Source organism: Cydia strobilella, chromosome 7 (assembly GCF_947568885.1).
Source record: "Cydia strobilella chromosome 7, ilCydStro3.1, whole genome shotgun sequence".
In the NCBI taxonomy this organism is placed as follows: Eukaryota; Metazoa; Arthropoda; class Insecta; order Lepidoptera; family Tortricidae; genus Cydia; species Cydia strobilella.
Window position 1 is genome coordinate 4,573,283 of NC_086047.1, and position 18,481 is coordinate 4,591,763.

The 18,481-nt window shown below is 35.5% G+C and overlaps 1 protein-coding gene across 1 annotated transcript; it reads right to left on the minus strand.

The window, feature by feature from the left end:
- Window positions 1–1,194: 1,194 nt before the first annotated feature.
- Window positions 1,195–12,461, minus strand: LOC134742948 (endocuticle structural glycoprotein ABD-4-like). Its single transcript, XM_063676169.1, has 3 exons — window positions 12,330–12,461; window positions 11,903–12,074; window positions 1,195–2,410 (listed from the first exon to the last, which is right to left on the minus strand). Exons 1-3 carry the CDS (start codon window positions 12,440–12,442, stop codon window positions 2,273–2,275), a joined length of 423 nt encoding a protein of 140 aa, XP_063532239.1. The 5' UTR covers window positions 12,443–12,461; the 3' UTR covers window positions 1,195–2,272.
- Between the last annotated feature and the right edge of the window lie 6,020 nt (window positions 12,462–18,481).

The following is an 18,481-nucleotide window of genomic DNA, read 5'->3' on the forward strand; positions in this document are numbered from 1 at the left end:
TTGTGTGCTTAAACGACTTTGCTAACTACGGTGATGCTCTCCTGACCGATTTCGGCCACAGCGACTGTGTGCTTTGGAGTATTTTTAATTCGCGTTATTAGAGCTGATCCGCTCTGGTGCACCTAAGGTGCTTCACGTACCCTATCTTCTTGCTAAATACTCGAGCGCATTTTGGGCACGTCAGCGCACCACCTACATAGTTGTAGCTAACTTAACTGCTAACTATATTGCTACAATATTAGGATTGCGAGTAAAGATGATGGAAATAAACTCTCTACTCATTGGACTACAAATTCCACGAACGTTGCATCTGTCCTTCAACTATGCATTTTATAATATCAGTAGTATCACACAATACTCTATATATTTTAGTTTTTGTGTGCTTGCATATTTGACCTTTAAATTGTGTTGGATTTTTTCTGCTATTGATTTGTTTACTTTTCATATGAAATAAAGATAGTGTCATCGGAATCATTATTAATGATAGGACCATTAACAAGAACATGGGAAACATTGACAAGAGATTAATGATAAACGATGTAGTGACTGTTTGAGAATAATAAAAATATAATTAAATACATCCTCATTTTTACAATAACATCAATTCTGGAATTTGTCTTTTAATAGAATTCGTTTATTTTGTTGTTCTCTTGAGATTGAATCTTGTCAATTTAGAGTTATGAGATCTGTCAATCAGAACAATTTAAAAACGCATTTTTCTATGGACTATCTAATGATTACAGGTATTTTTTTCATAATGGCATGAACGTTCCAAGCGCATACAATAACTACTTACTTATAAATAAATTTATACAAGCATTAATTATACTTAATTAAAAATAATAATCCCAAGTTTTACACATCAATTTAGTAAAAGACATAGAAATAAGTTTAATGGCAATCGATAACATGAAAAAAAAACAACAAATCATATTCGTTCTTTAAAACGATGACACTAATTTTACGGAAAATAGTGTGTTGATACTTTTTTACAATTCTATTGGTATTAGGTACTTTTTATGCCTGTCTTAGCAGTAGGCCTAGCACATGATTGGCGCGACAGTATCTCGCGGCGAGATAGACTACCCGTCTTTTTCTAAGTATGTTAATTAAAGAGGAACGGGAAGTCTATCTCGCGGCGAGATACTGTCGCGCCAATCATGTGCTACTTGTGCTAGCCCGGCTGGTCCGAATATGAAATATTTTTAAAATCTGTTTTAAGTTAAAAAATAAACATTGTTTTTAATAACATAAATATGTTTTACTTTTGTCAGTTAATATTTTTCAAAGACTAACAATAGGACCTACATCTTTATCAATCTAACAGTATCTACACGCTGTGAACTCTAAAAAACATTCTTTTTCTTTTAATAAGCGCTGGAAATTAATATGTGGACGAAGTTGTAGTCAGTTGCTGGTTTTCTTACAATTAACTTTGAATTTCAATGTAGTGTTTCTAACTTATTTTAATAGACTCTATTGCATTGTACAATACAAAACTTGTGTTACCTACGTGTAATCAAAAATATAATCTACCGTCGTATTATGGATGATTTTATCCACGTGATAAAATAACTGTCACTTTTTAACACCGCGGGATAGAAAGTGACGAACACCGTTTTATCACGCTGTCACGTAGACAAGAACGACCATCATATCCGTCCAGCTTGACATATTCCTATGCGATAAATAACTGTCAGTGCCAAGTTAATGTTGATGATTTAATTTACAGGGTGATTGCGAAACTGACAGCGACGACGCCGGTTGGTTTTATTTTTGATATTCGGCACAATGTGTGCAAACGAATCGGCCGATGTCAGACGGCGTTGTTAAGCTATCACCCTGTATTAAATTTTTTGTGTTTTCCAATACTGTTCTAAATATCACCGAAAAACATAATGATGCAAATAATGTAATGTAAAGTTTGATATCCTAATTGTAACATTTTTAAACCCTGTTTTTCTTCTCTATTTTAATAACAACTGGGGCTTATTCGACTCGTTAAGGTTCCGTTCGGATTCAGACTGCACAAGCATTGCTGCTGCCGCAAATTTCGAAATACCGGGCGGCGATATCGATTTTGACATTTGCGATAGTAATTCTGTCGGGAGTAATGTTGCGCTGCATTACTGCTGCAGTCTGAATCCAAACGGTACCTTTTAATTTATAACAGCGCCCTAGCAAGATAATGATGTATGAGCTGAACATATCTTACACTTATGTACATTAATAATATACGTTTTTGTCTATGCGATGGAATGTAAATGCTTATTCAGAATCTTCTGAAAGGCGCCGCTTGGTACTGAGGCTGCAGGTTAGTTGAGGCTGGCGTTGGCGGTAAGGTCTTGAGGAAATCCAGGGCCTTTTGTATGGCTGGCGGGATCGGCGGTGGGGTCGGGAGGTGATCGCCCTGGAAATAATAAAAAAAAAGTTATTAAAAATATAGTGATTGATTTTATTTAACAGAAACTAATTATAGTCTTACTGGTTGCGATATCGGTCATATTTCAAAGTTTGTCAGTAATACTCAGTAATATCTTAGTGTGTCGTAGTAGTAGTGACCCTGCTAAAAAGCAGGAGACCCATACCCAAAGTTAGAAAACATCCATAACTCGTGAACAAATATTTGAACCCGGGTTTGATAGGCAGATTTACTACCTAGAAAATAAAAATATCAACAAAAAATACTATTGTAGTTTGTTAAATTACTTTAGGATGTAGCCGTATGGTGAGATCTGTGACAAAATACTTTACCAGTACCAGTGGGGGTGTGTTTTAGCAATGAGGATATAATAAGATAGAGCGGTACTATCATAGTAAATTTTGTAACCACTGTAAATTCACTGTCATGATTCAAATGATTTTTTTATTTGCATTAATTATTTTAAATTATTAATTATTTTATATTAATTATTTTGCGTTAAAATTATAAATAAAAAACGAAACAGTCAACGCCCTCTATACGAGAGTAGGCCAAAACTAGTGGCGCCATCTGATCGAGAATCAAATTTTCGTGATTTTCGAGGTACGTTTTTTCCTTAAGACTGTATCCATCTATTACGGAGTTACATCTATCTTTGGTTTTAGAAAACAAAGTTTGTGAGATGTACATAAGAGTTCATCAAAGGTCAAGTTACGCTTTAAAAAAAACTCAAATTTCTCCAAGCCTATTATATCCACACGCGTAATGCAATAGGCGAAAGATCAGCCTTACCCACTGCTTAAAGAGCCGGTTACAAAACAAATTTAAAATTAGTCCCCATTATTGTCACCATCTGTCACCGATTTATAGCAGATACAATTTAAATTAACCTATTCGATTAGCATAACGGACAATTTGCCAATAAGTTACGACAGGTGATAATGGGACGTCTCGACTAACGAATAGGTTTACGCGGTTTTCTTGCGAATATCGTGTCCTGCAATATATACGTGAACCCAAAAAAAGGTTTAATTACTGGATTGCACCACGTTAAGTAATTTCAAAATTAGTTTTTTTGCGTTCCTCTTGATTTGTCCATGAGTGTATGTTACGGTGTAATCGTATCTCATGAAAAAAGTCGGTGTGACACAGTCGTGAATAATGATCAATTTAGACCCTTAGGCTCATTAGAAAAAGTCATTGGTACCCATCATTTTAATAGCTTTATATTCTTGAAAAATTAAGTATCATGCTAAAGAAATTGAAAGAGGTTCTTTTTTTACATAGGTACTTATAAAACATAATAAATAAATGATTTAATTTAAGAACATGATTGTTTTGAAATTCTTGACGGAAAATATGTTCATATGCTCATTGCATGGCATGGCTCTTCAATGTATGTATGTTTATCATTTTAACATAAAAGCCGTTTTAATTTTAAATACATAAATATTTATTGTCGTGCAAGTACTGTAGGAGATGGCGGGACGACTTGGACGCATTCTACCCCAAATGGTGGGAAAATGCCGATGACAGGGTCGAGTGGAAAAAACGAGGGGAGGCCGTTACCCAGCAGTGGGACACTAAAATAGGCTAATTCAAAAAAAAGTACTGTAGGTACGTACTGAATATATCAAATAAATATATTGGTTCGAGTGGGATGCGCTTCGAGGCTGCGAGTGAGGTCAAAATTAGATCAATTTATAAAACTATAATTCCACTCCTGGCCTTTATTTGCACTCGCCTATAGAATTGATGTGGCATTAATTAACTATAAATAATTTGCATTTGGACAGAATTAAGACGATATTGACCGATCTCTTCTCCATACAAACGTAGTCCTCGTTTTCCTTGCTGAATTAACATTGTGGAATAGCTATTTATGCAACAAGTGCGGAAAGTGTATTCCGACTCGTATTCCTTTATACACTCGCTCGCTTTGCTCGCTCGTGAACAAAATTCCGCTCGTCGGCAATCATCTTTACGCGCGTGTATCATACAACGTTTTACTATGCATTGTGCGAGTAAATAAAAAAACATATCATGGCAAATAAGTTTAATTATTAAAAAATTGAAAACAAAAAGCACTAGTGCGGAAAAGTAGTACTTTCCGCATGATATGGCTCCGTAGGAAACGCACTTTTCGAGCACATGCGATTTAAAATGTTTTTTACTCAATATTGTATATTGACCATAGCTATTTTTTGATTATTATAAGTTAGGTTTTGAAAATTTAGTTTTGGCCCCTAACTCTTACAATAATAAAATAAAACCGGCCAAGTGAAAAAACTGCAAAAAATAACGTTTGTTGTACTTAAATATTTATTTTATTCTGTTTTTATTTTTATTTTTTTCTGTTGGACCCGGGTATGTCCTTAAATGGACCCGGGTATGTCCTTAAACTGCGTCCGGACCCGGATATGTCCTTAAACTACGTCCAAAAGAGAGGTATGGGCACTGTGAATGACATCTCGCTTTGTGTGGTAGGGCATAGGACAGCGGATGTCATTCCAGATCTAGAGCAGAGCCCAACTGGGGAAGTACCTCCACCTTACAGAAAACCGCAGCCAAATAACACTAGACCCTACTCATAGTGTTGTGTTCCTGCCGGTAAGTAAGGTTGCCAGAGCTCAACGAGGGAGAGGAGTGTTAGGGTCGGCAACGCGCGTGTAATATCTCCGGTGTTGCAGGCGTCCATAGGCTACGGTAACTGCTTACCATCAGGCGGGCCGTATGCTTGATTGCCACCGACGTGGTATAAAAAAAAAGTATTTGTTGTTATCGCGGCAACAGAAATAAATCATCAGTGAAAATTTTAACTATCAAACGAAGGGGCATATTATATCTATAATTCATAAACATCTAATTTTATAAAAATATTTTCCATAATATCAGTATCCAGAGAGGAAAATGGGGACTGCGTTTGTATGGAGAACCGCGTCCCCTTTCCTCTTAACCCTTTTCCAGGCATAGTACGATTTATCGACCACATACGCGCCAATAGAATTTCAGCTTTAGGATTCTGACTTAAAGTTCAAATTTGATTCCACTGTCGGGAAATGTGACTTGTCTTCAGATGAATCATCAATTCATCAAATCTAGATTTGGAACATAATACAGTGTGTAAATCCAATACGGGCAATAAATTAAACCAGATATAGAATTAATCTGTGTAATTATTAATTAAGAAGTTTTTTAAAGTTCTTTTAAGTAACAGTTATGACCCCGTAATTAATTCTTGAAAATTTACCGAGCACTCCAAACATTACGAGACATAACATGACATGACATAACGAGATACATGCTTTTTATAGTAACTGCCAACAAGCGTTGACAGTTGCTTTAAAAAGCTTGTAACTTTAGTGTTGCTTTACATTGCGGGACGAATTATTTTGTATGGCTAATATTTTCATTATATTTCTAAGCAAAATTTATCTTAATATACTTCTTAGGTCCTATGCTAACCACCGTTTAAATATTCGCCTGTATTGGATTAGTATATTTGGATTTTTTGGGATAACCTTGTAGGTTGGTGCGGCCTGGAAAAGGGTTAAGCTTACTTTTTTGATTTAATATCTTCTTATGATGTGCACTCTTGTCAAACACAATTTACATGATAATTACGATACTGACAGAGACAGCTACTACATAGTTAAATTTTGACCTGGAATGACATCTTGTGAAATGGCTCAATCGTCAAACTGACCAATGTCTGTCACTTCTATTACCTACGAGAGTACCCCGCAACGTTGATGATATACTTTATGGACAATAACATATTATACAGTTAGAATAAAGTAAGAATTGATTTTTGACAAGTATGAATTATCAGAATATGACCTTTCTACATTAACCGCCTTATTCATATAATTTAGTAAACCTCTGTTAAATTTTGTCTAACAAACACATATGAGAAAATGGCAGATAGGGACAAGCTATTATCAACGGCTTGTTACAGTTGACAGACCTTTATGAATAACTCCAGAAGAATATGACCGAGTCCTTAGGCTGGTACAACCGCACACCACCACACGAGCCGTAAGCTTATTTACGACATGTTTTAAAAAATAGGCAAATTAGACTTGCAGCAACGGCTGTAGCCCGTAGGTCACGGGTCGGCGTTTGATATTTCGCGGCGACATTTGCCCGCGGTTTACCAACACACACCCACGCTCTTCGAATATCCTATGTTCTTTACGTAATTTACATTATTCTGAAATCCTCTTGTTTGGCTAGGCTAGACCATATTTTCTAAGTAATACTTAATTTTCAAACACCGATACAGCCGGATCAAACTAACTTTGCATGGCATTTGCAATGACAAAGGGTGGTAATGTCATTGTCAAATTTCTATGAAAATAGGACGTTTATAATGCCACTCCCACAATTTGATATATTCAAGTCCGTGCAATGTTAGCTAAGGCCCACTTGCGCCATCCCAACAACCCGGGGTTAAGCGGTTAAACCGTTAACCCAGTGTCAAATTGTACTGGTAACCATGGCAACTCCAGGTTTAACCGGTTAACTCCGGGTTAGTGGAATAGTGCAAGTGGGCCTAAGACGCACTCTAGCATACCCTGATTATGAGCATAGTTTTTCTTGGTTAGTACGATGGGATAGTAACAGGTGTGAGGTTCTGTCATTTCTGTTGGTTTGCTGATGAAGACTACAATAAAAGTTTTAATGCCATTTAGGAAAATAAATAACATTTTATAATTTTTAATTTTTTTTTAATTTTTTCTTTCTTTTTTGTTTTATTTTAGGCGGACCTGCTGGATGGGGTGTTCTTTTTGTGAGGTATTTTTTATAGGTAACTTTACTTTTATTTTAGTATTTATTTTATTTTTATTTGAAGTTTTAGTTTATTTAATAAACTATGTTTATAATTATTTGATTTACAATAAAACCTGTATTAATTATATTGCTTGTATTATAAACGATGGACAAAAATACATTTTATCTTAAAAGGCATTGAATTATAAATCAATGTGTAATTAATATTTATAGACAGGTTATGGCATGTACTAATTATAATAATTATTAATGTAATGGGTGGATACCTGAATAAATAACATTTTATTATTTATTTTATTATTATTATAACGAGTCTGACATAACTACCGTTAAAAGTTCTTGTTTAAGCCTCCATCACCATTTGGTTGAATCTCTCGTAGGTTTGAGTGACTGGATTCTAAGACCGTTTAAAAAAATAGAAAGATTTAAAAATCTAAGGCGTGTTTTATCTATAAGTTAAAAAAAAAATCCTAGTGATCCGATTTTTGCTAGTATTTTTTCTTGTGAAGACAACTTTACTTTGGGTTTTTCGTTCAAATATTGCACGGCAATATAATCACATAATAATAATTTAGACACTTTCAATTAATAATTGAACATAATTAAAGCGTTCATCGCTGATATCAGATAGATTTTGTTGTATTTAGATATATTTCCATGTGCGAAGTAAAAATGTGTAATTAATTAGTAACAATTTATGTGCCCATATTATTGTAATCATAATTTTATTTGATGTTATTTATTTACAAAAAAAACATCAAATCAGTGGAAGAGTTTAAATTGCGAACTTGACATTTATAAAATATATATCTGTCTTCACATTGCAGATTTTTCTTGATAACAGCAATATTTATGACCTACGTCGTTGGCGCGTGATAGCCTGACAAGGGAAGGGACGAGTTTTGTCAGCCGACCCGACATGGTCTCAATACAAGCCTAATTTGTCATGAATTTAGCCCAATGTGTCACTTATTATATTCGTAAATAAAATATGCCATATACATATCGTACCATAATCATAAAACGCTTTTAATAATTTAATGAACATTTTAGTTTTGTTTACATAATTGTTGTAAAACGATGTAGTTTAGAGTTAAATGAAGATATATTTTTGTTTGATAAGCTTACAGTTAAGATTACGTTAATCACTAAGATCTCATAAATAAATTTATGGCGTGGTTTGCTCGTACCCATGTTGTACTGAAGATACATACCTAAATGGGAATGAATAGCCGAAGATGCATCATCAATTACATCAGCACTAGCTCTACCAAACTTACCTACAAACTTACTACAAACCTACCTACGTACAAAACAAGCAACATTTCTTGTATTGACTATAAAATTATTTAAATGTTCAAAACATTCTATACTTTACACAATCAGTAAGTAAAATGACCTAAGAATGTTAAGAAACACCTAACCGCAAAATCATTATAAGGAAAGGTTACGTTGTGAGTTTGAGCTCTCATAAAGCAATTATTAAATCTATCCTTCTACGATTTCTGATACATATGGTAATAGTAATGGTTATTCGTGAAACAAGTGTGGAAAGTATGGAATTCCCAACGAGTAGCGATTACTAAATCCTTACCTACAAATATTTACATACTTACCATTTTCCTGAATTACGTAACTCATAGTAAGACGGTCTTACTAAGATCTACGTTGATTGTAAATATGAATGGAAATAATTGATTGATTGATTTGTATTTATTTTTCTCATTTTGACGTTTGCATACTATCATTTTACCGCGACGCGATTTTAGCCCATTAAAAAACCTTAGCAGGTTTGCATACAAGCTTCTGTGCAGGGGGGTCACTTTTCTCTGCAGCTGACTATACGTTACTAAACGTCAAAAACGTCCGAGAGGCAGAATACACATAAAAGTCGAATTTGTAACTACTAGGTAGGTCAATGATAGTTATTATCTAGATTTAAGATGATTTCAGCCTCGAGGTCGAGCAAAACTTTTATATTAATACAAATTTACATAAAAAAGCGATTCCGATGAGGATTTATTTGGATACGCCTATTAAGCTTAATTAAATTTCAATGACGCGTGGTGCAGCTGTAAAGTACGACTTGCACTCATAGATGTAGATGCTTGCACTCGACGTAACGATTCAAGCGATACCTATTCGATTTTGTCTAAAAGGTTGCGACATGGTTATCATCAGAACACTTTTAATAATATTATTTATTAACATCAAATTTAACACTCATCTATATTTTTGTTCGGATTTATCATGAAATTTACCTACCTACGTCTAACTTAAAAACAAAATCTCAAAGTTTGTACTTATACAGAATTCTTACTTTCAGTAATTTATTTCTTAAAGTTGAGCTTAATAGCTAATTAAAAACTTGAAATAACCCCACAAATAATTTAATAACAATGCATACATTAAGTCGCGTATCCACTAGAGGCAGCCTCGGGTCGAGCGGCTGCCTTGCTCCGAGGCCGCGTAAGTGGAGACGCTGCCTTAACGCGGTTGAGGCAGCGTCTCCACTTACGCGGCCGGATACGCGGCTTATTATCTCAATCCAGTTGATCGGCAATGCAGTTGCCGCGGGAAATATCAATACAGTCGACAGCAATGCGGCTCGACAATGCAGTCGCAATTAAAAAGTAACCTTTCTTCTAGCCATAACAAGCCTCATTACGCTAATTAAGTAAGTATGATACAGGGTGGGCCAGTGATAAATGCATTTAAAAAATAAAAAATAAATAATCAATTTTTATGTTTTTAAATAAAAATTATAATTAGAATTTGGGATAAAGAAATAAATTGTGATGTCGTCCGTAGCGGTTGCGGCACTCTTCCAGTCTTGCTCGTAAATTTTGAAAGACTTTCGTTAGAAGTTGCGGAGATATTGATTGGATTTCTTGACGAATATTCTCCTTTAATTCTGCTGAGGTTGTCGGATTATTGGAGTACACTTTACTCTTCAAGTAACCCCACAAAAAGAAGTCTGCCGAAGTTAAGTCAGGGCTCCTTCCCGGCCAAGCAATGTCACCTCGCCTCGATATCAATTTTTGAGGAAACATTTCACGCAAAACTTCCAGGGTCACGTTATTTGTATTGTATGGCAGGTGGCCTCGTCTTGCTGAAACCATGTGTTGTTCTTGTAACCATACGATTCGTGAAGTTTCGGAGCCAGGAAATCTCTTAACACGAAAGTCTTGTTAAGTCTTTCATAATTTACAAGCAAGACTGGAAGAGTGCCGCAACCGCTACGGACGACATCTTGATGATAAAATTTTTAAAACGTAAAATTTATTTCTTTATCCCAAATTCTAATTCTAATTTTTATTTAAAAACATAAAAATTGATTATTTATATATTTTTTTAATGCATTTATCACTGGCCCACCCTGTACTTCAACGCAGTAAAAGTAATATTTTACATGAAGTAATTACGAGTATTTACGCTCCGCCATGTGTAAATCGTACTTAACGAATCACACGAACTAGTCAGTCCAGTGTCCGATTCTGCGAACATCTCCGGTCAATGTGCTAAAAGCGGTAAAATATATCGACATGTTACATTGTTACTGCCTCGTATGGCTAGCGTTGCGGTGATTCCAGGAGAAAACGTGTCAAGGATGCCACCGCGGGCGTTGCATCGCGAACTTTAACAGGTGTTGAGAACACGTAATTTAATTTTAGGTATTATTACACAATTACAGTTGGAGCGGTATCGGCATCTGATTATAGCTCAGCCTAGAGATTACTACGTAAAATACCTATTTTGTTTTAAAATTATCTGTTTCATCCAAAGCTCTCGAGTTCGAAAAAAACCATAAGCCGATGCATTTTTTGTCAGTGTCAACATTTATGACAATGGGATTAAATGTTGCTGATATAATGAAATAAATAAGTAATAAGTGTTCCATTGCCACTGTGCATACGAGTATAATAAAAAAATCCTAAATTAACAAAAAATACAAACAAGAAAATGTATTAACAAAAAGAGTAAAAAGAGTACTGAATAATTATAATATTTATTAATTGGTGTATTATTAATATTATTATTCGCACCACGACTAATTTTAAACATTTGAATATATCTAGATATGTATATAGGTACGTAGTATAATAAACTTTCTCAATAGGCACCAGCCTCAAAACGAAGAGCGAATAAATGCAATTTGAAATTTGAGTAGGTAGGTAATTTACCTTTATAGGTAGATTGACTAGCCGATTAATTGGAAAAATAATTTTATCATAAATATTTAATAACGACTTATAATTACCATTAGTGTTTAATTTACGCAAAGAGCATTTAAAACTTACAATACGACCTACTCATATGGCTCCGTAAAATAAGGTACCTTGACATACTCGTAAAATTCAAATTAAGTATTCCTAGGAATCTAGTAATTCTTTCCGTTTCGTTTGAGTAGGCAAAACGAGAAAAATAACTAGATATACAAATAAAGCAAGATTTATAACAATTGGAATATCCCACGCTAGTAACACACACACCTAGTCATGCACTCGTCGGTCAAACAAAATTCACACGCTGCATTATACGTCTGTACCGATGGGTTCTAAATGGTCCATGTTTGCGAATTTATAGGTGGTATTATGTGGGTTGCCGACGTAAATTCAGGATCATTTGTATAAATGTGAAGTCAAAACGTTACACAAAGGTTATTTAAGAAGCAAAATTACCAACCTGTGGCTGGAAACCGTTCTCGTCCGCGATGTAGGTGAGAGATATGAGCTGTCCCTCGGGCGACTTGTAGCTGAACTTTCCTTCAGCCACCTGCACCTCCTCGGGCTCGCCCTTGCCGAAGTTCTTCACGTAACCAGATTCTTCGGCGGTGATCTCGTTGCCCGTCTCGTAGCTAGAAGAAGTAAAGGTATATACCTTAGTAATAATTAAAGATACTTAGTCTAAGCAATCATTAACAACATTTTAGCGCTGTTTCACCAACAAATTAGCTTACTAATCATGGCGAGTAACAAAATGATAATGCAAAATTGTGTCTAAAAAATACTCACATTTTTTTGTATGGGTACGTAATTATCTACAGTAAACTGCAGAGATAACTGCAGCTTCCTGAACTATAATATTACGTAAAAGAATCTCATATACATACGCCCATTTATATGTCCCGTCGACGTTGGGCCCATCCGTCTCGAAACGGATGATCGGAATCGGCTCAGCGGTCGGCGGCTGTTTCGGCTGCTGCGCCACCACGGCGAGCACCATCAGCGTCAGGAATACTGCAGAGATCTGAACACAAGACTAACAGTTCATTTAAAATAACCATAGCTTAGTTAAAATATTAAACACATAATTCAATAGGGGATATTATTTACTGCAATGTTCTGCCACCAGAGTGCAGGACTAGCCTTTTTAGTAAACCGTAGAGTAACTTATACATACTGTACCTTTAACAGGTTTAGGACAAATTTTCAGAGATAATAAAATGTGACATTGATGCATCAAGGCGGTTTGCTTACAGAGGATCTACCGGGAAACGCGAAACCGAAAATTCGCTATCTGCCTCTTTATCGCTCGAATATGCAAGAGTGACCGAGATGTTAGATAAATAAATTTTCTTGTTTCACGGTAGACCCTCAGATTGTGGTAGTAGCGCCCTGGCGCCCCCTACGCAGAGTTTCGCGTAATATTCCCTATTTTGTTGGATTTATTGTGCGTTGTTGATTTTGTTCTTTAATAGTTGTGACGAAAAATTAAATGAATGTTAATTGTGCTCCTACGAAATTGAGATCGGAAGCAGAATTGACTTTAAATAACTTGCTGCCGCTAAATTCAAAGGCCAAGTGTATGGTTGCTAATAGCAATTTTGTAAATTAAAAACTAAGAAAACTGCCCACAGTTTACAGTTTACAGGACACAGTTTTTGTGGCATATTTTTAAGCACTGAAAGTAACTATAAAATCGTCATCACTGTGGGAATTATACTCCATGCTTACCTAAGGTAACGATGTAAGTATTATGTGAAGAATAATATCAACATAAAAAAACCGGCCAAGTGCGAGTCGGACTCGCGCACGAAGGGTTCCGTACCAATACGCAAAAAAACAGCAAAAAAAAATCACGTTTGTTGTATGGGAGCCCCACTTAAATATTAATTTTAAAAAGGGGTTGTCGGCCTCATAACTATTCGGTCTCACTACGTTCGGCCGTCTATATGCATTCTGGCGGCAACCCTTTACGTCCCAGCCTCTGTAGTAATGTACTGATGTATTTCTATTAAACGGTAGGTAATACTTTATTTTGAAATTATAAAGCCGTACAACATCGCGAAAATAATATGAATATTAGAAGTATGTAACCTTTGGTTCTGCTTTACTTTAAATTGTTTTAAACTACATACATAATATATAAACTGTACCTATATAATTATAAGTTTATTACAGAAAGTAAAATCACTAACATTTAAGTTCTCGGTTGTGTCTTAAGATATCAATATTTAACATTGCTTACTAGGATTAGGATAATGCTCTTTATGGTATTATGTATATACATGTAGGACCTAAGTCGGTAGCTTAGCTAGGTATCTACTATTGAATTACAAAGAGAGAGAAATAGATATTTGCTTAGTGTAAAGATAAATGCCAAGATAAGATGCCTGATAGCTATCTGCAAGCAAAAACCTGTTCGCACGTAGGTGTTGCGTTTGCGCAAGGATTTTGTATAGGCCCCATGGCATATAGGCAGCAACGGGACATATTTTGACTTATGAATCCACATCAGAAATAGGTAATAGTTATGTATAATCATCATCAAAAATAGGTAATGTGTATAATTCAAGTCAACAATAGAAAAAAAGTTGTACAAATTTAAAAAGTCCGTTAACCTACAAGTCTGTTAAAAAGAAACTTTGTTGTCACATGATGAAGCTCTACCTATACTGGTGCATTATAGCTCTGTATTAAATACTACTTTTGGGTCCTTGGTCATCCGACATGAAGATATTTATGAGAGCTTTGTCGGCACGTATATTGAGTTTATAATACATCCCGACGTTACAATCCGTTTTCATAGTTTTATTTCATTTAGTGCATAAATTCTTTCAGTGTCAATAATAATTTTAAACGATTTGTTGTAATTCTCATTACTTATGTATGTGCTGCATTTATTTGATTAGCCATACATGTACCACTTCAAACTATTGAAATTGAGTCATCATTCCTCCTAACGCAGACAACATCATGAATAGTGCCATAATAAGCGTATTTGCTCCGACATATCTTTTGTACAATGCAATGACGAAATCCTCCATGCTTGCAATTTCCGTGCCATGCACCAGGAAATGCACAATATATGCACATGCCGGAAGATGAACTTTACCGTTTGGCTTTCTTCACGAACAATGCTGGCCAATTTAGAGGAGTGTCGAAACCGCGGTTGACTCGGGAACTTACTGAGAATATTTAGGAAATAACAAGTAGTTACTACAGCTAACTCGATGTGCATAGATGCGAATATCAGTGATTATTTACTACGCCAACTCTTATAATCGTGAAAAGAATGACAGACATTTGTACAACTAATAATTTTAAATTTATTGAGCTATTTACTAACCCAGTGACCGGTTAGGGTTAAGAGGGAAGAATACCACGTACTCGTCCATACAAAAAGAGAAAAAGTTTTTTCCACTTCTATATATTTTCTATTCTCCATGATTTTTAGTAGGTACGTTATTGACGCAATGAAAGACTAGGTTATCCTTTTTTTTTTCAAAATTTTCAATTATTTAAAAAAAACTTAATATATTACGCTGAAGCTTACGTGCCGAGCGACCGGGGGTAAGAGAAAGAATATTCATATAAAATTTGGGCAGCATAGGATTTTTTCTCTTTCACTCTTATAAATTTCGGTATTTCGCCATCGCCTCCTACCTATGATACCACCCGGTCGGTGATAAGGACAAAACATGGCACTATTTTCTCTTTTCTCTTATAGGAATCGCAATAAGACTATCTTTCTCTATTAAAGAGTGTCAGGCCCTTGACCTTAAAGGATGACTCACGCTAGACCGGGGCGGGCCGGGTCGAGGCGTCCGTCATGTCATTTTCTATGATGGCTGATCGGTGATCACGTGGTGCTTTCCATAGAAAACGAAACGCCGGAAGCTCCGGCCCGGCACCGGTCCATTCTAGCGTGAGTCATGCTTAACACTATTGCATTCGCCATCCGAATGTCACCTAAAGTATGACAAATATTTTGACAGGCATCAATGTTAAATTTATTGAGGTCACTGACCCTGTGGCTAGTTGGGGTTTTAAGAAAAACGATCGGTTATTATTAATGCATTTTTAAACTTTAAAATTATGAAAAGATTAACAGAACCTTAAGTATAAAAGATACTAAACTATTAATTAATTGGAAATTGGAATACATCATTTTTGAGTTTTTACAATAACAAATTTTAGCAAATTAATATATATATTTTTATATTTTTTAAATTTAATTGAACTAATGAACCGTTTTCAGTCTTGTCACACTTAAAATGTATATAGAGATTGTTACTTATTAAATTATTCAAACAAATGTGTTAATAATTAAAAACGCTCAGGGGCCCGCTTCTCAAAAGCTTGTAACTTGTAATACAAGTGGAAGTCCCTTTCTAACAAAAGCTGTCAAAAAGTGACATCCGCATGTATTACAAGTTACAAGCTTTTGAGAAACGATTTGAAAACAAAGTTTTAACTTAATTTTCTTAATACCTACCCATCTATGTAAAAACATAGTTAGGGAAGAGCGGTGTCTCCCGACACAGGCATTCTTATGCTTACTGGGCGGCTCCATCCCTTTAAATCATTATATATTGCTAATTTATTAAATAAAGAATTTTTGTATTTGTATTTGTATCTTATTTTAAAACATGATTTTGTACATTCGTGGTTTTTGCGAAATAGGTACGAAGTGCAACAAAAGTCGGAAAATTGTTTGCAAGCTAAATTTATGGTGTTGTCAATTTTGTCATGTTTTACGACAACGTCTCGGATGAGATGAAGGGTCACGTAAACGCATCATATCTCTCATGAAACGTGACAGGAGAGAATGTCACGGAAAGGTATATATATGTAGGCACAGACTACACACTACACAGACACCACATTATGAGACATTTACAAAGAGCTTGAGGTCACCACACATAGGTGCAATTTTACAAGCTTTTTATTAATTTGCAATGTACCTATGTAACTATGTTTGTACGGGTCAAATCTTGCAAGTTAAACTTGACCCACTTCCCGACTTCCAATGAAGGGTGTTTGAGGTGTTTGAGGGCTCTGAGGTTGGGTGTTGAAGGGTTGGGGGTTGATGAGAATGATGAGTCAGGGTTTGAGGGGCTGGGGGATTCAGGGGTCGAAGACGGAGGAGTTGGGTCGAGGTTGAGGGGTCGAGGATTGGAGGTTGACGGGTTGGGGGTTTAAAGTCAGGGGTTAAGGGATTGGAGGGGTTCACGGGTTAGCGGTGGGGTAGAGGCTGGGGGTTGAGAAGACTGCGACTGTTTGTGAATATGTACTTTATTAATGTATTTAAAATACCTTTTATGATATTGTATTTCGGCGTTAATTACAACGTCTTATTTGACTAAAAATATTAACAAGTTATTTTAAAGTATTTCATGATTCTTAGACCGTATTTTTTAATTTTTAGCGATTCTTTCTGGTTTAAATGGCCTCAAGAAAATTAAATTTAATTCCATTTAATAAATTTAAAAATATCGCCCCTTTAATAATTACACACTTTAGAAGATTGTATATTTCAATTTTTCTTAATAATTAAAAGGTTATTTCGGAAGTCGGTCGGGTTGTCGGTAATAGTGAAATTAATGCTATTTGATTTTTCGGAACTGTTCGTTCAAATCGAACTACATAAACATTTAATAATTAATAATCAATCTTTTCATACACAGTGATTACTAAACGAAGTTTAAAATACTCAATAAGTCATTATTTGTGCCATTTTCAACCAAAAGGGTACTTATTGTCGCTTGTCAGTATGGCGCTATTTCCATATAGCTTCAATTAGATATCAACCTTATCGACAACCGACAATGTGGTACCTTTTGGTTGAAACGTCACATTTATTTGAATAGTTTAGTGTAGGTAGTATTAAAAACATATAAATACGCCAGTAATTTTCTAGTTTTTCGTACATTTTATTAGGTATAGTCCGACAACAAATTGTAGAAAATTATTGAGGGAGCCACTCCCTACGTAACTGTCACATTTTTGACGTAAAATGCTTAAACATGGCAACAATCTAGTATGGATTTCTTTTAGTTCCATTTTATTTAATTTCTACTATTTTAAGTCGCACCATCACTACATAGTATAAAACAAAGTCGCTTCCTGCTGTCTGTCTGTCTCTATGTATGCTCAGATCTTTAAAACTACGCAACGGATTTTCATGCGGTTATTGAGAGATTCAAGAGGAAGGTTTATAGGTATATGTATAATAACATCAGCATTGGCCTCGTGCGAAGCCGGGCGGGTCGCTTGTATCTAATATATCTATATCAATATCTGCGGTAGCCATTCCATTATTTGATGTTTTTGCTGTTTACTACTTATTCATACTTCATTTCCTATTCGAAACCCCCAAAGTAAATCAACCACTATGGTCGACATGTTTCGCTACGTACCGAGGAGCGTCATCAGGAGCTGACCCGTACGTGAGTGACCTGTTATTAATATATTTAATATGTCTGTGTCTCACGGAAGTTTTGTTATTAAAACAACCACTATGGGTTCGTTAAGTAGACATTGGCCAAATTATACTATCCAACCAACTTCAGCAATAAACTTTTGAAATAAAAAAATACATTACACTCGACTTATCTATTTCTTCCTCCCATTTTTCCACCCAAACGTCAACAGATGTCAACTAACGTATGTGTAAAATAACGACACTCACCATTGTAATGCAAGTCTGGATGCACTCACGGGCAGCACCAATATGTGGTGGGTGACACCGCATAGGGTTTATATACCGGCTCCTTTACCTATGAACTTCGAGCGACCCGCGCGGGCATCCCCGTGACTTATGCCGCACATTTTAATGCACCGTGCACTGAACTATCGTTGCCGCGTTGGTTGTCCACGCTTGTCCTGATAGATAGAAAATAGTAGTGCGTATGTTTTCTAACCGAAATGCATGTATTAATGTATGTATGCATGATTTGATAATCATTCTGCTTCAAGGCAGGTCTTTAGTGGAAATAGGTTGTTAATTTAAAATGCACAGATCATACTGAAAGTTCGT